The sequence below is a fragment of the Pleurodeles waltl genome, chromosome 5, assembly GCF_031143425.1.
Source record: "Pleurodeles waltl isolate 20211129_DDA chromosome 5, aPleWal1.hap1.20221129, whole genome shotgun sequence".
Lineage (NCBI taxonomy): Eukaryota > Metazoa > Chordata > Amphibia > Caudata > Salamandridae > Pleurodeles > Pleurodeles waltl.
Window position 1 is genome coordinate 980472321 of NC_090444.1, and position 23410 is coordinate 980495730.

Here is a 23410-nt window from a genome sequence, read left to right on the forward strand (position 1 = left end):
TGTGATGACCACTTCCTGGGAAGTGTGGCAAAAATCCATCCCAGAAGGCAACAGTCTCTAAAAATCCAACATGGATGAATCTGATTTTTGGAGGTTACATCTGGCTGAGCCCACCCACTGGTGTGGCTAAAAATCATAAACACCCCCCTCTCCTGCCCTCTCCTAATCTAATCAAGGGGGCACCTAATTGTCTGGGGTTGCAGGATGTGGGGGTGTTGTTGGGTGCTGCAAATGTCCTTCTCTGCCTTTGAAGACCAGTTTGGCAGCCCTCCCCCTTCCTGCCTCACCATCTGCTGAGGGGAGATTCTCTCCCCCAAGCACATTCCTTTGTGTGAAGCCTGGCCACTTCACACCTCATCAAGGCAGCCTGGCAGAAGCTGCTGCAGGCTGGCCAATCAGAGCACAGCAGCAAAAACAATGCAGAGCTGAAATTGGCAACTTTTTAGGTAAAGTCTAAACTTTTTACCTGGACAAGTTATATTAAATCCAACAACTGGAAGTTGTGGGATTTATTACAACAATCAATTTGATACCAAATTCTTGGTATGTAACATTTAAGGAGACTTTAAAATTTAAAATAAAGTCTGCCCATTCTAGCCTATGAAGGCCATTTACTTCCATGAGGGAAAAACGAATTTGGCTGTTTTTACCTCACCAGGGCTTATAAATCTATTTTTATAAAGTCCCTGCTTATAGTTACATGGCACCCAGCCCTAGGGGCACATAGGGCACACCTTAGGGGTGACTTATATGTAAAAATAAGGTAGTTTAAGACTTTGGAAGTACCTTTAATTCCAAAGTCGAATTTGCATATAACTTTAATTTAAAAGCAGCCAGCAAGGCAGGCTTGCATTTAAAATGACACTGGGCACCTCAGCAATGCACCTAGGTGTGCACCACCTATGCTGTGGTCCCTAAACCTACATGCCCTACCATATACTAGGGACTTATAGGTAAGTTAACTTAGCCAATTATAATTAGCCTAATTTGCATATCCATTTTACACAGAGCACAGGCCCTGGGACTGGTTAGCAGTACCCAGGGCACCTTTAAAGTCAGGAAAACACCAGCAAAAAGTGGAAAATGGGGGCAAAAAGTTATGGGGCCTCTGCAATCAGCCCTGTTTTCTCACACGTTGCTAATAGTATCGTCTGGTTATTGCAGAATCCATGTTGAAAGGGGGAGGAAATTATTTCAATAAAAAAAATAAAAAAAAGCTGTTATCTGGACAAGTAGCCGCCAAAATCCTATTTCACAGCTCAAACTCTAAGATTGTTTTCACCATGAAATTCACTTTATTGATTCTGAAGGGGCTAACAATCACTATTCTACATTCTGGAATTTTGCTTTTGTTGATGTTAGCTTTGGCCTTGATAGTTATCAGATGGCCCCTTGAGACTTTTTTTGCAAATAAAATATTCATTGGTGGGATTCATCATGAATAGGAAATGGTGATTAAAGACATCCACAGTGCTTATTTAGTGAAACATAATAATAGAGTCAGAGCCTCAAGTCTGTTATAGGAAGCCACCACTCACTTCTACCACTATCACCGCCAACATACATTACTTGCAGTGTCCAGTTAATTTAGGGAGTAGGGGAGGAGATACAGGAAGTGTGGGAAGGCACACTAATTTTTTCCTTAGAGTCCTGCAAAGATTCACTTAGCATGTTGGCTCTTGCCAGCTCTGTGGCAGTTGGTGATGTTTGAGTGTGGTGGGCTGTAATATTTTACTACAATTGAAGCAACTGGTTTCGGAGTGGTTCCCCACACTCTGAGATTTTTTTTTCAAGAACATGGTGAAGTTGTGAATTTAAAGAACAAGTTACTTACCTTTGGTAGCGCCTTATCTAGGAGAGACCATTTAGCTGCAGATCCTTAAATTAGATTATTCCCCAGGTGTCAGAATGGATCTGGACATTTTCGAGCAGTACCCCTGTGCGCCAGCAGGTGGCGCTGTTCATACTGTAATCAGTTCGTGTAGCGGGGAGGATGGGAGGGCCAGTAAGGAATCTGTGGCTAGTCTCTACCAGATAAGGTGTTACAAAAGGTAAGTAAGGTGTTCATCTGATAGAGACTTCTAGTCGTAGATTCCTTACCTTACAGTAGATACCCAAACAATGCCTCGGAGGTGGGTTTGTGAAGCAGATTTAAACCAGGAAGTCCTGCACAACTGAACGGCAAAGTGCCCGTCACAGCGGACCTGACTATTTAGGCAGTAATGTTTGATAAAGATGTGCAGAGATACCACTGTAGCTTCCTGACAGATGTCCAGGACATGGACTCCGCAGGCTAACACAGTGGTCGCAGCCTTGGCTCTGGTGGAATAAGTAAGCAAGCCCTCAGGGGATTGTTTTTTGACCAATGCATAGCAAATCTTTATGCAGAGTACTATCCATCTTGAGATTGTCAGTTTCTGCACAGCCTTCTCTTTCTCACTCCCCTATGTACCTCAACAAGAGTTGATCATCCACCCAGAAATATTTAATGTGATCAAGGTAGAATGGCAGCACTCTTATTAAGTCCAAACGGTTGAGTGTCTCCTCTTTTGAAGGGTGAAGTGCAGCGAAGAAGGTAGGCAGTGCGATGTTATGGCCTACATGGAAAGTAGTCACAACGTTTGGGAGGAGGGAGGCACGTGTCCTTGAACCAGCTTGAATGGACAGAAGGTGGTGTAGGAAGGCTGTACAAAGTAGTCTGCAATAAGATGACCCTCTAGGCTGATGTAATGGCACTTGAAAGCACTCTTGATGGTCAATAACGGAAGAGAGCAATTGAGCAGAGGCTAAAAGGGTGTGCAAATTAAAAAGGTCAGGACAAGGTTTAAGTCCCACAGGGGTATGATGTATGGCCTAGGAAGAAACATGGCTTGCAACCCTTTGAGGGACCTAGTCAAAACCGGTCACTTGAACAAAGAAAGTTGGCCCAGCTACCTTAAAAATGCTGAAACGGGTGATAGGTAACCTTTAACCCTGCCCAGAGCAGAGCACTGCGGTGCCAAGGATAGAATAAACAGAAGAACCTAAGAAAGGGGTGCAGAAATAGGACTGATGTTCCTAGGTGTACACCATGCGAGTAATTTATCTCAGCAGTAGGTGTATATCGACTTGGAGGGACGCACTGCTGCCAGAATAACATCCCAGACTTCGGGAGGAGAGTCGAAAGCTGTCAACTGTTTGCTGCCCAATCTACACACAAAGATGAAAGGTGCATAGATTTGGGTGCTGAATCCTCACCCATTGCTGTGACTGTAGATCCTCTTGAAGAGGCAGCCTGATCGGAGGACCGATGGTCATGTTGAACAGCTCAGGATACACTCTGCATGCCCAATCCACGGCCACAACAATGACCGGAATGTTCGTAGAGGCTGAAACATCTGTAAAATATGTGAATATCCTGAACTTGCCACTCTGAAGGATAGGTCCAAAAGTGCACTGTGTCTAAACAGATCCGATGAACATGTGCATCTGAGAAGGAGTCAGGTGTAACTTCCACATGTGAATAGTGAACCCCAGCGACCGCAACAGGTTTGCTTTAGTCTGGGGTTGGGAGATGACAGCCTGCCTTAAACAGCCACTTGTCAAGGTGGGGGAAGACTGGAACCCCTGACCTCCGCAGATGAGCACAACCACCGCCATCACCTTGGTGTACACCCGAGGGCGCTAGTAAGGCCAAAGAGGTGCATGGCATACAGAAAGTGCTTCTGGACCACCTTGAGGCTCAGTCACAGTCAGTGGACAGGAAGGACAGGGATGTGGAACTATGCGTCCTGCAAGTTCAATGCTACAAGCCAATCTCACAGGTCCAGGGCAGACAAAACGTATGTGAGCATTTTGAATTTCTCCCTCTTCAGTAAGAGATTGAGAAGGCACAGGTCTAGAATAGTAGGACAAAGGCTTCTGTCTTTTTTGGGCACCAGAACGTAGTGGGAATAGCAACCAATCCCACACCAACCCTAAAAAACCCTTAAAACCCAAACACCCATATCCACTCTGAAACCTAAAAATGCCCTTACCAACCAAAAACCCATACCCACCCTAAACCCTAAATATGCCCTTAATACCCCAAACCCATTCCCACCCTAAACACCCCTTACAACATCAAAACCCATACCCACCGTAAAACCTCTTACCACATAAAAAGCCATACTCACCCATACCCACCCTAAAACCTAAAAATGCCCTTACCACCCAAAAATCCATACCTGCTCTTAACCCTAAAAACGCCCTTACCACCCAAAACACATAACCACCCTAAACCCCCATTACCACCCTAAAACCCAGACCCACCTTAAAACCTAAAAATGTCCTTACCACCCAAAAACCCATACCTACGCTAAACCCTAAAAATGCCATTACCTTCATAAAACCAACACCCACCCTATACACACAAAACCCCATACCCATCATAAGATCTAAAAACACCCTTACCACCCAAAAACCAGAACCCACCCTAACCCCGAAAATCATATATTATATATATATATAGTTAGACTTTTCATCCTTGGCGTGGTCGCCCTTAACTTTTTGCCTCTGTTCCCCAGGTTGTTGATGTGTGCTGGACTCTGATTATGCTGATTTTGTTAATCCGGGCACTTTACCACTGCTAACCAGTGCTAAAGTGCAAGTGCTACTTTACAAAATGTGTACGTGATTGGCTTATCCATGATTGGCATATTTGATTCACTAGTAAGTCCATAGTAAAGTGCACTAGAGGTGCCAGGGCCTGTAAATTAAATGCTACTAGTGGGCCTGCAGCACTGGTTGTGCCACCCACATAAGTAGCTCTGTAATCATGTCTCAGACTTAACATTGCAGTGTCTGTGTGTGCAGTTTTAACTGTAAATTCGACTTGGCAAGTGTACCCACTTGCCAGGCAAAAACCTTCCCTTTTCTTACATGTAATGCACCCTTAAAGTAAGCCCTAGGTAGCCCCAAGGGCAGGGTGCAGTGTATGGTTAAGGTAGGACATATATTAATGTGTTTTATATGTCCTGACAGTGAAATATTGCTAAATTCGTTTTTCACTGTTGCAAGGCATGTCCCTCTCATAGGTTAACATAGGGGCTACCTTTAAATCTGATTATAGTGTAGATTCCTTTTGGGAGCGGATGGGCATGTGGAGTTTGGGGTCTCTGAGCTTGCAATTTAAAAATACATCTTTTAGTAAAGTTGATTTTAAGATTGTGTGTTTGAAAATGCCACTTTTAGAAAGTGAGCATTTTCTTGCTTATACCATTTCTGTGACTCTGCCTGTTTGAGGATTCCCTGTCTGGGTCAGTTTGACAGTTGGGCTGGTTGCGCCTCCTACTAGACAGTGACACAAAGGGAGCTGGGGTGTAGTCTGCATTTCCTGACGAGCCATCTGTGCTAGGAGGGAGGGGAGGAGTGGTCACTCACACCTGAAATGGCTGTGCCTGTCCTCACACAATGCAGTCTCCAACCCCCTAGTGAGTGTCTGGGGCCTGGCCTGGGCAAGGCAGGATTTCACATTCAAAAGAGACTTTACTTTGAAGTAGGCCTACTTCAAAGGAGAAACTGGGTATAAGAAGGGCACCCAAAACCACAGTCTTTAGAAACACTTCTGGAAACAAGAGGAACCTTTGCCTGCAGAAGAGCTGAAGAGCTGAGGAAGGAGAGCTGCCCTGCCTGTGACTGTGCTTTGTGGAGCTATCCTGCAGTAGCTTCTTCTGCCAGAGTAAGAGGGCAAAGACTGGACTTTGTGTGCCTTCCATCTTGAGAAGAGATCTCCAAGGGCTTGATTTAGAGCTTGTCTCCTGTTGTTTGAAGTCTCAGGGACAGCAAAGACTTCTCTCTGCCAGCACCTGGGGTATCTGGAGAGACTCCTACTCTGCCTTGTGATGCCCATCCAGTTCCTGGGACCCTGAAAGGAGAAGCTGGCAGCCTAAAGAAAAAGAAATCCATGCACAAAGCGCTGTGCGGGGAAAAGATCGATGCAACTCCGATTTGCGGCAGAAGAAACGTCTCGGCGCCAGCTCCATGGCTGAAAATCAACGCTCGCCGGAAACGCGACTGAAGAATCGACGCACGGGGCAGGAGAAAACGCGCAGCATCGCTGACAGAGACTCGGAGATCGAAACCCGCGCTGCGTGGTTTTTTAATCATCGCGCAGTCGGATTTCCGACGCAAGTACCGCTGGGCGTGTAAAAACAACGCAGGGCCTGCCCGGACCTGAGAGTGCTGACCGGATCGACGCATCGCTCTCCTGCGGAAAGAAGGAACGATGCGCCCGACCCGACGAAAGGCAAAACGACGCAAGGTCCCGCTCGTGAGCGGAATCGACACATCGCAAGCCCTTTTTGATGCACACCAGCCCGTGCAGGGTTATTTTTGACGCACCCAAGGTACTTTTTCACGCTAACAGTGTTAGTGTGTGTTTAAAACTACATAAAGACTCTTTTTTGCTTTTTAATTGTTAACTTGACTTGTGTATTGTGGATTTTTGTCGTTTTGGTCTTGTTTTGTTTAGATAAATATTTCCTATTTTTCTAACCCTGGTTTGTGTCATTTTGTAGTGTTTTCAGTAAGTTACTGTGTCTTGGTACAAGTCCTTTACACCTAGCACTCTGAAGTTAAGCCTACTGCTCTGACAAGCTACCAAGGGGGTAAGCAGGAGTTAGCTGAGGGTGATTCTCTTTTACCCTGACTAGAGTGAGGGTCCTTGCTTGAACAGGGGGTAACCACTAAATACTTACCAGTACTTACCTAGAAAACATTTACCACGCATATACCTTTACCATTAATGCCTTTTTAAAAAAAATATATATATATACTTATCTTTAAAACCTTTACCACGGATATGTCTTTACCATTTATGCATTTAGAACTAATTTCATTGTAAAAGCATGTGTGGTAAAGGTATATTTGTGGTAAAGGCATGTGTATTAAAGGCATTTGCGTGGTAATCGCTTTGTGGTAACGGTTATCTCTGGTAATGACAGCGTTGTAATGGCTGTTTCCTGTGTGGGTCTTTAACAGACATCTGCCTGTGACAGGCACCACATGGTTTGGAACCAGTTGATTTCTCCGGGGACCTCCTGTTACACCAGAAGAGGAAAAAAAAAAAAAAAGGAAAAAAGCAACTGAGGGAAGCTCTTCACAGATAAGCGCAATCTGATGTGGAATGGAAAAAACTGGTGTTAGAGTGCTGGGATGGTGTATTTATAGGCACTGCACACATCATTTAGCTGAACGATGCCACTTACCAATATGCATGTGCACTGCTTGAAAACATCTGGATCTAGTCTGATGCCTGGGGAATATTCTAAGGTAAGGAATCTGCGGATAGAAGCCTTTATCAGTTACCACAATTTTTATGTAGATTTGCTAGAAAGTCATAAGCTTCGAAATGTCACTCGTGAAAAATTCCAGAACTCACAGTGCGTCAAGCAATCTTAACACTCTCAAAAATATTGCAGATTCCCCACCCTAAGATAATTCTGAGAAAACAGTGGCACGCCAGTGCTTTTTTCAGCTCTATGTGTAAAAATGACTAAAGAGCCAAAGGTGACATAAATGGTTCAGAAATAAATATGTTACTTTCTATGTAAGCATCTGTTGTAGTGTGGCATGCTGTAGATTCAGATGCTCTGCATAATCCTGTCATCTACTGTTTGCTCAGATAGCTACAACTTGTTTTTGTTTAAATATGTCTTTTGAATCACGTGACATTGCATGACTCCTCCTTCAGATGACAATGCACATAGGCATTGACTATTGTATGTGAGAATAAGTAGGGAGTAGGATAGTAAGACGATCATCCATGCGATGCATATAGCAAAAATAATGTTAAAAAGTGAGGATATCTGTTGCAACCACTGTCTCTGGGGGAGGCAGGTGGGCGAGTATGAATATCCAGATGCTTACAGGGTAAATAAAATATTTCATTAGTAGCATGCACATACTCTCTACAAACTGTAAAGTACCTCGATATGTAGTGGTCAGTCAGTGATGGTTCAGATGTCTGAAACAGAGTCCTTATAGACTGCCTGATGCTAGCTTGATGGTATGCCAGAATTTCGACAAAGGAATGTTTTGTGAAAGTGTGTGGAGTTGACCATGTAGCTGCTTTACACATTTCAGCTATGGGAATATTCCCTTGGAAAGTCATAGTGGTGCCCTGTTTATGAATGGAATGTGGCCTAGAAGTGCCTCTCTTGGCTTTAAGATAGCAGAAAGCAGTTCTGGATGCATATGGCAATCCACTGGGCTATATCTGCCTTTGATATGGAGTGACCTTTAAGGGGCTTAACAAAGACACCAAAAAGCTTCTGTCTTGTGAAAGTATTTGCTCCCGTCAATGTAGTGCATGATGGCATGCTTAACACCAAGTGTGTGAAGTGCCCTCTAGTTTACCAAGACAGGCTGTGCGAATAAGGCCAGGAGCTCTATTATATAGGTGAGTTGGAAAGGTGACAGGCTTGGGTAAGAACTTAGGGTTAGTCCTCAGAACAATTCTGTTGCTGTGGACTGGAAGGAAAGGCTCCTGCAGTGTAAGAGCCTAAAATTTACTGATGCAGCTGAGGGACATAATAGATATGAGGAAGAGAAAGAGAAGGAAGAGGCCAAAAGGGTAGTGGTTCAAAAGGAGGTAAAACTGGTAAGAACAACGTTAAGGGTCCAGGGTGGGGCGGCTGGCACCCTAGGTGCGACAATCATTTTAATGAGTTCCATTAAGGCTTTAAAGACAGGAATTTTGAAAAGTGAAGAGTGTTCCCTGTTCTGCATATAGGCAGCAATGGCAGCTAGACATAGCTGTATTGAGCTGTAAGCTAGTCCTAATTTTTGCAAATGCTGGATATAACATACGTTGGACAGCTGCCAAAATGCGTTTTCTATGGGATTTGAAATTTAACAGTGGACAAATCATTTCCACTTGGCAGCACATTTTCACGAGTGGCAAAGAGCTCGCTCAAGGCTGAACATACTTGTGAGTGGAGTATGCACTTATGGACTTGTTGCTTCGTCCTTCCGAGCAGGTCTGCAAGGTCAATGTCCAATCCAGGGAAATACTCCGCTGGGCGAATCCAATGGCAGATCACCCAATTACAAATTTGCAGCATCAGACTTGAAAGCTGGAAGAAGCCATCATCCCTAGGAGGTGCATTAAGTTTCTTACTTAGAGAACCATGTGGCTGAAAAAGACGCAGTAGCTGCTGAAATGCTGCCTCCCACTGGTCCCTCTGTTATGCCATGGCAGTGACTGTGTTTAGTACACTCTAGGAAGAGCTGAACCTGAAGAAGCTGAGGATGGGGTGGTGGCATAGATTGCGAACACCAAGCTGTGGAGGAGGGAAAAAGCATCCTGGGTATGAGCTGGGCATTCCTGCCTGATCACGCTCTTGATCAGCCAATCGTCTAGGTAGTGGGACACATGTGTGTTCCCCCTTCTGAGTTGGACGGCTACCACAGGTACAGTTGATAAAGATCCTTGGTGGTTCTGAAAGGTAAAAACCTTGAATTGGTGGAGCTACACACTAACCACGAAGCAGAGGTAATGTCAGGGAGATGGGTAAATGGGTATAGACGGGTAGTCACCTTTCAGGTCTAGCATGGTCTTGAAGTCACCTTTCTGTAGCAGGGGCATGACATCTTGTAGGGTTGCCATATGGAAATATTCTGACCAGGACTCTGTTGAGAGGCCTGAGGTTGAGAATTAAACTGATATAGCAACCCTTTTTGGGTGTGAGTAAGTAAAGGGAGTAAACGCCTTAGCCCAGATGTTCCGAGGGGACTGGCTCTATGGCTTCTGTGAGGAGATTCTGAACCTTCTCTTTCAGCTGGCAAAGGTGTTTGTGGCTGAGAGTGCATGGGATGTTTGGTGGAGTTGAAAGAAATAACCATCCTTGATAACTGACAGAACCCCACTGGGTCCGAAGTGATGGTATTCCAGCAATGGAGGATCCCTGTAGTCTCTCCCAAAGATGTTGTGTGATCGGGGATGTGCGGCAAGTCAGTTTTTGGAGGCAGAGTCTCCCTTACCAGATATGTCTTTGCCTCTACGTTTGTGTGAGTTGTTGCCCCAGATGTTGCCCCACCTATATCCCAAACCCCTTTCTGGTTCTTGCTAGGGTAGGCCTGATGCTGCCTTTGGATGGACTGAGTCCGGTTTGTGGAGGAAGTCTTAGTGTTCCCCCACCTCATATTGTTGAATCCGAAAGGATCCTAACAGACCGGGTGGCTTTGGTGCTGAACAAGGGGTTTTGGCTTCCAAAGGCGTTTTAGAGTGTCTGTGAAAAGGCTCCTTCAGATTTGACTGATGTGCTTTGAAGCTCTTGGCTGGATACCATCTCTGCTCCAATGCCAAGTATCAGTACTGACAGAAGCCTGAAGGTGGTGGGGACCTGCAGCAGTGGCATATCCATAGTTCTCAAAGTCAACCCCCTTGGGGCAGTGATCTGCCTCAGTATGTGGTCTGGTGCGCGGTTTGTATACTTCAGCTGTGGCCATACACACAATCTTGGGGTTGACTTTGTGCAAGGGCCAGTGTTGACCAAAGTTGATGGAACACCTTTGCCCCTGTTTTCTTCTGGTTTAGAGGAGCCACAATTTATGATCTCCAGGCTGGGCTGGTGGGCTAAGGTGCCTGAAGACTCTGCATCCTCTTCTTGTTCGACTCTCAGGGGGATCAGCTTCGCCTAAGTTGTCTAGTGTGTCTCCCATGGACTGCCTTATTCTGATGCGGGCCCAGCGTCTGTTTCTCTATTGGTGAAGGGTCTTCTTGCACAGCAAGGCCAAGCAGAAGGTGAAGGTGCTGTTGTTGTGATCTGTGGGGAAAAACAAACGTTACAGACCTTGTGGATGTCATCTCTGGGATATCTGCCATGGCACTGAGGTCATTTTCTAAAGGGCACTCCATCACTTTCCACACTCATGGTATATTTGTTCCATGGCATATTTCTACACTTGCACATTTAATTTCCTTGTGCCATTATTTTGCCATTCTGGCCCTTCCCAGTGCAGAAGATTCTCAATCATATGCTATTACTGAAGATCACCAGGGAAGAGGCATGGTGCAAATGCAAAAATGTTACCAAAATCTCAGTCTCGGGCAGCACAGTGAGACTAGACAAATATTGCAGGTGCTGGAGGCCTTACAGGTAATGAAAGCAGTCGGCCTCAGACAGTATTAGAGATTACCGCTCAGATACATGCTATAAATTCAGATTAAGAAATCCAATAATTTGATCTGCCTAATCACATCTCAAGCACATATCACAAACCTGGAAATGATTAATACGCCTCTCACTAGCCACATTTAGTGGTGCTATCAGGAAGAATGAGTAACACAGGTAAACATTTTGCAAAAGTACTCAGCCATCTCACCTTGAAATGTAGTGCCATTTGAATTAAGTTGGACCTTCTCTGAAGTAAGTGCTGGCCAGAAGCAAACACCGGCTCCAGTTAAACAATGAGTGACATCAAACTTAGTATGCTGTGGGTGGCTGTCTAAAACAGTGTACATGAGAAAAACTGGTTGAACTTATGCCAACAGACTAATTATGTATCCTTTGGCTGCTTCAATTTACATTTTTGCACCACACATAAAATACCTAAATGAAACAGAAGGTAATGCTCCCAGAGACATCCGGGAGTTGTGGTAGGTGTGGTACTGATGAAACCATGTTTAATCATCTTTCGTCGTCCGGTTCCAATATTGAAAAAAATTACTAGGAGTGGGTGCAAATAGATGATGTTGCTACTTCTAGAGATCTACTTGTTTGTTGGTTTCTGGCATGACGAAAAGTGGTCCCACAGCATACAGACAACTGTTGAAGACGGATCTTGCTAGTCCTAATGCACTGAATTTGGCTTAATAGTGAATTTCGAAGATTTGTGTTTTTTTAAACTTAAGCACTTTTTTTTTTAATCTAATGGAAGACTGCATTACCTTAGCTAAATATAACCCCTCTTAAACTTTTGCTTTTTCAGCAAAAAACTTTTTTTTTGTTTCATATTCAGTCAACACCCCCACTACGCACAGTGTTGACCATGTGCAACAGATCTGGCCCTTGACTACCACTTGCTACTAACCATCACCCCTGTTACGCACAGCCTTAAACCGTGCCCAATGGGAGGTTTGGACACAGGGCCTGACCACTGCCCAGGCTCTGTGGCCAATCCCAATGGGTGCCCAGCCCTCCATTGTGCATAGCCTTTGACCAGGCACAATATGGAATTAGATCTGGCACTGCACCCATTACCGTCAAAAGCAGACAACCCTTTGCTGTGCACAGCCTCCAACAGTGCACAGTAGTACGCTGACTCTGCAATCAACCCACTGCACGTGGCAAACCTCCACTGTGCAGGGTTTATGTCCTGCACAGTGTCAGTAGGCCACATTGTCAGATACCACAGCATCATCTGTTTACCTTCTTTTGTCAGCTTTCTGACCCTTTCCTTCCAGTCGACCCTCCACTGCTGGCTTGCTGCCCATGCCCCTCCTACCAACCTCAGCTGTCAGCTTGCTGCCAATATTATTATTGAAGTTATAAAGCATGCAGCTACCCAAGCAGGACTTCCCAGAGCAAACATGTTTAGAACAGATAAAGTGCAATCGGAGTATAAAATAGGTAGATCTTCAACTTCTTTTGAAGAATCTCTACAGAAGTAGAAGTTCTTACTCCAAGAGGCAAAGCACTCCACAGGCCCTAAATATTTGAAGGAACATTCTTGCCGAATCCTTCTCCATCGTTTGTGTGCTGACTTTGTCCCTCCTGCCTGCCCTTTGTTGTCAGCATGTTGCTTTTTCTCCTCCTGTCCGCTCTCGGTTGTCATTGTGCTGCTCTTGCTCCTCCATCATCCATCATCCATTGTCAGTGCCCTGCCCATGCCCTTCTCCTCCCGCCTGCCTTTTGCTGTCAGCTTGCTGACATATTCCACTGCCACCAGCACTCTGTGGTCAGCTTGCTGCCCGACCCTCCACCCTGCCGACTGGGGTCTGCTTGCTGCCACTACCACTGCCGCCAGCACTATGTGGTCAGCTTCCTGTTCCTACCCCTCCCACCTGACCCACAATGTTAGAACCCCTAGCACTTGTAGGGACCCAAAGAGTCTCCCCCTAGCGGCCAAAATAATGTTACAAAAAATGTGCATCACTCGTACTGGTGTACTTCCATCACTTGAACCTTTATTTTTTCAGTGAATGTATGCACACATACACCCACCTACCTACATATGGTAGAGCGAAATATCAATCACTTCGGCCCCAATATCATCGATATGACACATAGCCAGGCAGCACAAGACCTGTGGTTTTTAGTGCCACCCCTGGAATAAATTACGACCGAGTTAAGAGACGAAAGACATGAGTACAGAACACAACGCGTTTCTGTGGATGATACAAGGCGAATTTGATTGCGCACATGCGTTCAATTTTTGAAAAGGAAGCCCATTTGCTCACTTACTTGAAAAAAAGATTTCCTAAGTCGACACTTTTTCCATTGCTGGGGTTAATGATCGTTCCATTCACAACATTAACAACCTCTGGTTTCACCGCACACGCTGCTCGCGATTCCCAAAGAATATGATATTCACATTTCTCTTCGTCGATGCTAGAACATTTATGTAGAGAAATAAATAAAAACAATTTAGCGAGAATGGTACGTTCATTTACTCCTTCCTGAAACCGGAAGCACTAGAACCTCACAGGATCTAACAATTTTATAGAAACCCTGAAATGGCCTCTGTAAATCCTTTGGTTACAAGAAAAAATCCCGGCAGGTGCCAGTATAATGCACAGGATGTGAATCTAGAACAGAGGTCTTCAAACTTTTAGATGCCGGGACACCCCTCTCAAACTATTTTAGGTGTAAGGACCACCCCCCCCCCCTCCTGACAATTTCTAGAACCAGGTACTCCTCATCATTGACAATCAAACGATCCCAATTCATTTTTTTTTTTTAATAAAGAATTTTTATTGATTTGCAATAAAATAAACAAATAAAACAGTTATACACACAAATAACAAGGTGCCAACGGGCACCAAACGGTGGTCATTTCCAATGTCCCAGACAACACCTTTAACGAGTAGATTGTGCATCTCTATGTTGGTGTGTCTAAAGGTGCCTCGCCCCACTCAAGAGGGGGGGAGGACCATATTCGGGCTCTCCCTCTCGTTGTGTTAGTCAGCATTGTGGGGGGTTAAGTTGTTATGTCTTCCCGCTTCCCCCAGATCTTGTTATACTTATTTGGGCACCCTCTAGCCTCATATATGAGTTTTTCACATTGAGCACACCAGTCCACCCCCGTCTCCATTTGGTCAGGGCCGGTGCCTTATTGGCTTTCCAGTCCGTCATAATGTCCCTTTTGGCCACTAGGCACGCCACCCCTAGAAAGGTTCGTTCTGCTCTACGTAGTCCCGATTCTCCCATGACCCCCAGTAGGAATGTCAATGGTGTCAGCTCCATGTCCACTCGCAGGGCCGCTGAGATCTCCCGCGAGATCATCTCCCAATAGGTTTTAATAGTCGAACATGTCCATACCATGTGGAAGAAATCGGCGTCTGGACTCATACAACGGGGACAGTCAGCTGTGGATCGGAACCCCGCCCTGTGCATTTTGGAGGGTGTAAGGGAAGGCCGCATGGAGATAGTAAGTCTGTATTAGTCGGAGACGAGACGTCCTTGTCAGGGTGTGGGGAGCTGCCAATGCCTCAATCCAGTCCACCTCTTCCACAGGGCCCACCCATCCGTCCCATTTCCGACGAAGTCCCTCCAGGGAACAGGCAGTGGTGGTGATTAGTGTGCGGTATATCTGGGAGACGCCTCCCCTACCCAGATTCCCCATCAGTGCCCTCTTCTCCATAGGGCTGCTTTCAGGTATGTTGTCCCCTGTCTGGACCTGCGTCAGTAGGGCGTGGCGAACCTGGAGATATTTGTGGAATTGTGTCTTATTTAGTGAAAAGGTTTCCTGGAGGCCTTCGAAGGAACACATGTGCGCGCCCTCCCACACATCACCCAGTGTAGAAATACCTATGTTATCCCATTTCTGGAATCCCTCCAGACTCGATACCTCTCTTAAGTACGTCCCGTGCCACAGTGGGGTCTGTTGGGTAAGGCGCCCCCACCATCCTGATATCTTTTGGGCCGTCCGCCATCCCTGTAGTACCACCCCTGTCACCCCTGGGATCCCACGTGTGATCGGGCCACCATACAGGGCGTCGAAGATCTTAGGATAACTCAGTGTCTGGAGTTCCAGCCGGTACGCCGGGTCTGTCCATCCCCCCCCCATCCAGTCATTGATCACGAGTAAATGCATCGCCAGGTGGTAGTAATGGATATTGGACATTCCCAGACCCCCTTCATAGACGTCTCTCTGGCAGGTTTTAAGCGCCAGCCGGGGACGGGTGCCACTCCATAGAAACTGGCGCGCTAGCGAGTCCATTTCTCTAAACCATCTCATGGGGATAGGGTGTGGGAAGTTTTGGAGGAGATAGAGAAGCCTGGGAAGGACCATCATCTTATAGAGTGCGATTCTTCCAAGTAAGTTAAGGGGGAGGTCCTTCCACCGTTGGAGATCATTTTTGATTCTTCTGGTTAATGGTGTGATGTTGAGCTCCCATGTTAATTCAGGGAGCGTTGAGACATGTACCCCCAGGTATTTAAAGTTATTCCTCCGCACTGGTATGTTTTGTTGCCAGTCCATACAGTCTCTAGAATGATGGAGGGGAACCAACAGGGATTTATTGGGATTTAGGGTGAGTCCTGAGGCCTCCCAGAAGATGTCTAGAATTTGTAAGATGCGGGGGCCACTCTTGGCCGGGTTAGAGATGTATAGTAAGACATCGTCCGCGTATAATGCCACACGGTCTTCCGGGCAAACAGGCCAAGACCAGCCCTCTATCAGAGGGTCCTCTCGTAGTAATTTCGCCAGGGGTTCTATTATTAGTGCAAAGAGCAGGGGGGATAACGGACAACCCTGTCAAGTGCCACGGCCAATAGGGAAAGCATTTGAGATTACTCCATTTACTTGGACATGAGCCGTTGGATTAGAGTAGAGTAATCCCACCAGACCCCGGAACTTGGGTCCAAATCCGTTTTTTTTTAATACGTGTTCAAGATAGGACCAATCCACTGTATCAAAGGCTTTCTCAAAGTCAAGTAGGAGCAGCGCCAGAGGGGTGTGTGACAGGGTTTTGCGGTGAGCTAGGGCTGGATGTAATCGCCTAATGCAGTGCCTAGTGCTACGAGTAGGCATGAAGCCACACTGGTCAGGGTGTACCAGGGTGGGCATTGCCTCTCTTAGTCTAGTGGCAAGGATTGAGGCAAGCACCTTGATCTCAGTGTTGAGGAGGGAGATAGGTCGGTATGCCGAGCAGTTTTGCGACGGGGGTTGGGTCTTCGGGATCACTACAATTGTGGCTAGATCAATCCCAGGAGGGAAGTGTCCCTTCTGCTCAGCTTCCTCATACATCTCAAGTAAGTGCGGAGCCAAAATGTCACTACATTTCCTGTACATCTCCGCTGGGAACCCATCTGGCCCTGGGGTCTTGCCCGATGCCAGGCTGGCAATCGCATTGGTTACTTCTGTGAGGCTAAGTGCCTCGTCCATCCTGGCCTTGGTCGCCTGGGAAACTCTGGTGAGAGTTATGTCGCTCAGGAGGGGGGGATTCCTTTTCAATAATGGGTCGAGGGTGTTCTGCGTACAGGCGTGCATAATAGGAAGCGAAGCTCTGTGCGATCTCGATGGGTGTTTTGGAAAGGGTACCCGAGTCGTCCCTAATTTCAGGAATGATTCTTTTAACTAAAGGGCGGGTAGCCAACCAATGCAGGAGCTTCCCGTTTTTGTCTCCCCAACCGTATATTCGGGCGGACGATGCCCTCCACATATGTTTCGCTGACTCTAGTACTAAGTGTTTGATTTCGTCTCGGACCCTGGTGAGCTGCCTCAATACGGAGGCTTCGGGTAAATTAGTTTGGTGGCGCTCCATTTTTAACGCTTCGGCCTCCAACTCAGACACACGTAAGTCGCGAGCGCGCTCGCACGCGCGTAGGAGGCACTTAGCATGTCCTCTTAGGGTGGCCTTGCAGGCAGCCCATAGTGTACCCGAAGACTGGACCGTTCCCACGTTCAGTTCAAAATATTGCACAAGATGATCCCTGATTTCAAGGGTATAATTGCTATCCTGCAGGAGCCAAGCATTCAGGCGCCACACCGGGCGCCTGGTGAGGTCCACTCCACCCAACCGGACTCGCACAGGTGCGTGATCCGACACATCTCTGCCCCTGTGATGCCGGAGAAGTCCAAGGCCGGCATAAATACTAAATCAATTCTAGAGTGCGTCCGGCCGATGTGTGTGTATATTGACGTTCCGTGGGGTGCCAGGTTCTCCACACTTCACATAGGCCAAAGCTATCAGCCCAGCCTTTAAGGCTTGTGGCTCGGGTGGACCTGCCCGCGGTGATATTCTCAGATACATCTAATCCGGGATCCAGAACAGCATTGAAATCCCCTCCTACTAACGTGGTTCCCCGAGGGAGTCCCGCTACTACCTGGCGAAGTGAGAGTAAGAAGGCGTCAAATCCCGCTGGGGGGGCGTACACGCATACAAGATTCAGTGGTGAGCCGCGAAGTAACCCTGAGACAACTACAAATCTGCCTTGCGGGTCAGACATCGTAGATATGATCACCATGGGTAGTGAGCGGTGGAGCAGGATAGCCACGCCTCTGGAGAAGCCTGCATGGTAAATCCTATCAAATCCTCCTCGTGCAAGCATAGGGCATTTAGTCCCCAGAAGGTGGGTTTCTTGCAGTAGGGCCACCGAGGGGAAATACCTATGGAGAGTGTTAATTACTGCGGATCTTTTGATCTTGTCTAACAATCCGTTCACATTCCAGGAGATGATTTTTGTCAATGAGGACCAGGCGTGGGCTGCGTGAGAGTCTTACATTGTCGGGTGCCCGTCAATGGACGAAGGAATGACCAGTTAAAACTTAACAGTGCAATACTAATGTCATAAGGGACAATTGTTAAAATATAACTATCTAACCCCAATTCAACCTCCTTCCCCCCAAACCGCCCCCCACACCATACTCCCACCCAGGAAGCATCTGTCGCCCTAACACTCAACCAGAACAAAACAGCCAAAAGGGCTGTCATAGGAGTGGAGTGGTGGACCCCTCCTCCATTCAGTCGGATCACTTACAACTATTCGCAAGAAGTCAGGCCATACTTGGCAGGTCTTAGGGAGAGCCCAGATCACCGGTGTAGTCTCTCAAGGGCCTCCTCTGGACGAACCAGACTCTCCGGCCCTTCCCACGCGCCCCAGTCGGAGCTCCGTGTAACATGCCAGCCAAGCACCGGGGATTGGCTCAGGCGGCCGTCGTCTCCAGTCTGCGTCTGGATCTGCATCTCTGGAGACTCAACGGGCAACCCCTCCCTTCTTGAGCCGGGGTCTCCAGCTGCCTCCCCGTCCATGGGAGTGTCCAGGTCTCTTTGTCTCCCTTTCCGAAATCTAGTGCGTTTACGGCTCCTCCGGGGTCCCCCAGCAGGGGGGGGGGATCTTCACGGGAGGGCTCCCCCCTCCATGCCGTGGGTCTTTTTCGAGTCCCGATGCCCGCCTCAGTTAGCCAGTCCCATGCCTCCTCCAGGGATTCGAAGAAATGCGCCTTGCCCGCCATAATGACTAAGTCGCGCAGGGAAGAGGAGCATGTACGAAAGTTGCATAGCCCTAAGTTTTTGTTTAACCTGCTCATATGAGCGGCGGCGGGCCTGGAACTCCCGGGTGTAGTCTGGGAATACTAAGATTTTGTGGTTTTCCCATTGAAGATTTTCGGAACGCCTTGCTTCTTTGAGGATATTGTCACGATCTCTGAAGTTGAGAATGCGTGCAATCATCGGGCGTTTTGGGCCTTCCGGTGGGGGGCGTGGGGCAAGAGCCCTGTCGGCATGTTCCACTGCAAACCAGGGTGAAAGAGTTTGGTCTGGCATCCAAGTCTTGATCCAGTGCTCCAAGAATTCAGTGGCTTTGTCTTCCTCAGAGCCCTCCAGGAATCCAACAAAGCGTAAGTTGTTACGTCTCGATCGGTTTTCTGCATCTTCAGCACAGCGGTGAAGCTCGGATGTTCGGGTCTGCAGCTGGGCCACTTTGGTTCTAAGGTCAGCTAGTTCGTCTTCGTTCTGGGAGACCCGGCCTTCCACTTCAGTGATTCGGTTCACGGCGTTTCTGAGGTCTTGCCTGATGATGCCCATGTCCTCACGCACTTCCCCGATTTTAGCCTCTACGGCTGACTGCGATGATTGAATTGCCTGGAGGATGGCGCTCACTCCGTCTAGCGCTGGGCCTCCAGTGGTGGTCTCTCCTTCTCCCCTAGGGCCTGCTGGCGTTGTAAATTGGTCAATCTTTTGTTGGGAGGGTGGGGGTTGTTTGTTCGCTCTGTCCTTCCCCATTTTGTCTCAGGAGGATGAGGGTGGCTTATTCGACTTCTGCAGCCATCTCATCTAAGTTCTACACCCTAGGCGCACTCACAGGGGGAGGTCTCAGAGGAGGACCATCGGCGGGGTCTCATCGGGGCACATCGGTGATCGCTGTCTCGGTCTCTTCCCCGGGCTGTGGCAGCCACCGACCTACCTCGTTTTGTTGGGTCGTTAAGTGGCTGGTTATTCCCGCTCCAGGTCCTGTCCCGTGTCTCCGGGAAGACACAGAGCGCTTTGTCCCTCTGGTGGCTTCAGCACATCTTCACCAGTTCCCTATCACCGGGGTGGGCTGGTGCGCGTTTTCAGCGTTGTGGCCGTGTGATGGGAACGGGGTTCAGGGGAGTCTCTTCCCACCAATCAAGATTAAAGATCAAAGATCAGGGATCACGGGGGCGCAGTCTTGTCGCTCAGTCTGCTGTTTCGTTTGGGCCCTTCTTGCACTATTTTGGGGGGCCGGGTCTCTCTTCTCCCCTCTTTCTCTCTCTTCCGGGAGGGAGCTGCTTCTTCTTCGGGCGTTTAGTCCCGAGATCAGAGGGCTGCCCGCTTCACCCCGGTCGCCTGGAGTCAGCGGCCGGAAGCGTGGCTGTTCCGCTCGGCTGCGCCTTGTTTGGCTCAGATGAGGGAGCCTTCTCCCCCCTACGGCTCACCTCTTTTTCGGCTTCTTTCCAGCCCTCCACGTGCCCGTATCACAGGGCTCGGGTCACCGGGAGGGATTCTCGAAGCCGCCGCGCCGTTCCTCTGCTTGCGGGGGGGTCCAGGTCAAGGAGCCTGGTGTGAGTGCTTCCTGCGCTGCTCGCGGTACGTCCGTCCGAGTCGGCTTCCTCAGCAGGCAAGCCTCAATCTCCGGGTCTGGCAAGACGCTGTAAGCTCGGCCGCCATTTTAATTCCGTCGCTCGGGTCGTGGCCGGCGTTCGCAGCTTGGGGTGTGCCAACGCTAGCACCGGAGGTCTCTCCGGGGTCCAGGAGTTCATGGGAACAATTAGGGCATCGTTTTGAGTATCATAGTGGCGGCTTTTTAGGGGGGATGACGGAGGGGTCCAGAGCACTCTCAGAGTGCGACCGCCATCTTGACGCCCGAAGCCACGCCCCCCCCAATTCATTTTTATGGTGAGGAAATAATATTAAACCGTGGTTAGCAAGCCAAAGGTCAGTAAGTGTGAGGGTGTGGTCAGATATGTGGGTAAAAACAAAGGTCCTAATTTATGAAGAATTTGCGTAGGGCAGTGCTGCAAGTCTTCTTGCTACACTGCCCTACGCCAATATAAAAGGGCAGCAATGGACCGTACTTATGAAATACAGTGCATTCCTGTCCTTTCCCCCTGAACTGGTGCACAAATGACTGCCTAGCGCCAACGAAGGTTGAATTATTTTAGTGCAGGAAGGGAAAAAAAACAATCACAAGAGGCATTTTTCTCATTCCATATGTGCAACAGAGTCCAACACAAGTGGTAAGAGGAAAAAATGAGGGGAAATTAAAACGTGCCTGCTCTGGGGAGGCGTAATGTTTTGTCACTGCTCCAGTTTACGTGATTTTGTTAATCTGGGTCAGAGTCTAAACCCATGGCTGTTGAGTGGGAACACCCACCACAACACCCATGGAATGCCTCCTTGACGCAAAGTAGGGCAACACAGCGGCTTGCGCTGCTTTCCATTACTCCATATCTATGAGGCCCTGTAAAGCAATGCAGGGTGGCTTTGAGTCGCCTCTTAGGTATGACTGAGAGGCTGTTGCCACCGGAGTGTCAAAAAGAGTGACCGTGCCCCCGCGTTGGGGTTAAAAATTTATTTAAAAAAAATAAAACAAACAAAGAAATGTTAATATGAAACTGACAGGGGGTTCCCCGTGAGCAGGGCTGACCCTCTGTGGGGGCAATTTTAAATTTTTTTTTTTTAATAGCTGTATGGTTTCCCTGGGGGCCACGACCGCCCCCTCTCTCTGCCCCACCCCCCAAGGGAAACCATACAGCTATTAAAAAATATATATAGATCTATATATAGATTTATATTACTCTATATTTATTTATATAGATATATAAATAGGGAGATCACTTTTGTCAATGTGTGTGCGGTTTCCCTGGCGGCTGCAATCGCAAATTCCCCCAGGAAAACCACACCCACATACAAAAGTGATCTCTTTACATATAAATATATATATATATCTTTACACATATATATATATATATATAGATATTTATTTTTTTCGCCTCAAGATGTCTCGCAGCTCGCGTCTTCAAAGCAATGCCCATACTCCAATTGACGCGTTTCAACTGTAGCTTTTAGGCATCAATAATAAAGTCAAGCTAACTCTTATGAATATGCTACTGCTAGAAAAAGATTTGACTTTTGTCTAGTGGTAGTTTTGATGCCATAAAGTAGTGCAGAAGGTTTGTTTGCCTACTGCAAAGATCAAGTCTGTATTTTATGTGAATAGCTGAGTGGATTAGTAAAGCCAGCCATTACCTGCGCTATGATACAAATGAAATGTATGTGCGAGGGGGGCTGTTTAAAGATGAAGGGCCCTTTTGTTGGGTGGTAGTGAGGGAATCAGAGGAGGTGGTCATGGAAGTGGGAGCACCAATAATGTCGGACTGGGCGCCAGAGGCGCTAAAGACTGTGCTGATTGGTATGTGACAAGGTGAAGTAATAGTGTGTCTTTTTGTTTTTTTGAGTGTCTTGAGAGAACATGCAGACTGATGGAGAAGCAAGGGTAAGGTGGCCTTTACTGTTGCACGCATCACACACACACACCAGCCAGCAATTTTGTGACTGTCTACGTAGGCTAGTGTTCTAGAGGGACAGTTTAGCCAGTAGCAGAGATGGCTTATCGTTGGATGACAGCTGCTCAAGCCCTAACTCGGGTTATAGAGGACAGCTCTGACGTAGGATCAGAGACTGAGACAGATACTGAGACAGCATCTGAGGTATAGGACAATGGTGCGGACTCTGGGAGTGATTTTTCAGTCGGAGGAGTCCCATCCGACAACTCCTCTTCCAGTGATTCTGAGGGAGGTGATGAGGACAGTCCTGCTGTCCCTTCGCAAGCACAGTCTGTGCAGCGGGACAAAAGCAGGTTAGCCCAAACCAGAGAGCAGGTGCATGTGGCAGCAAGCACAGAGAGAGTGGTCTCTTGGGAGCTCCACAATTTAATTCAGCCCCAAATTCCACCGCCCAAATCGTATTGTGATGGCATCAAACTTATCTATCACGAAACAACCTGTGTTTTTGGTCCCGAGCTCAGCTGTCATATAGGGAAACCTACCAAACCAAGACATTTCTGGAAAGTAGACACCAGCGGAGTCCACGGAGGTGTGGCTTGTGTGGATTCCCCAAAGTTTTCTTACCCAGAATAACCTGCAAAGGTGAAATGTTGAATAAAAACTCTATTTTGTCTTGCATTTCTGTCACACAAACTACAGGAATGTGCTGGGATCCACAGAATTCCTACCATCCAGAGTTCGCCCCCCCCCCGTCCTGTTATAAATGCTACCTCACTTGAGTGCCTGTACCTAGTGCCTGCGACAGGAATGGAGCACCCCAGGCTCAACACTTTCCCTCATGTAAGGACTAGGATTGACCATTGTGTGATCCATTCCTGACACGGGCACTAGGCGTACCAACACAGGTGAGGTACCATTTTTATTGGGAGACTTGGGGGAATGCTAGGTGGAAAAAAGTTTGTGGCTCCCCTCAGATTCCAGAACGTTCTATCGCCAAAATGTGCAGCAAACTTGTTTTTTTTTTAGCCAAATGTTGAGGTTTGCAAAGGATTCTGAGTGACAGAACCTGGTGAGCACCCCACAAGTCACCCCATTCTGGATTCCCCTAGGTGTCTACTTTTCAGAAATATATAGGTAGGTTGCCTATGTACCGGCTGAGCTAGAGGCCAAAATCCACAGCTAGGTACTTTGCAAAAAACAGGCCAGTTTTCTTTGGGAAAATGTAATGTGTCCACATTGTGGTTGGGGCATTTCC

General features: G+C 47.5%; 1 protein-coding gene across 1 annotated transcript in view; it reads right to left on the reverse strand.

The window, feature by feature from the left end:
- The window catches only part of IGF2R (insulin like growth factor 2 receptor), a 1086527-nt gene that overhangs the window by 52024 nt on the left and 1011093 nt on the right, over window positions 1–23410 (reverse strand). Inside the window, exon 43 of the mRNA XM_069235138.1 lies at window positions 13428–13574. Within this exon, the coding sequence (XP_069091239.1) occupies window positions 13428–13574 (147 nt within the window). The remainder of the gene's footprint in view (window positions 1–13427; window positions 13575–23410) is intronic.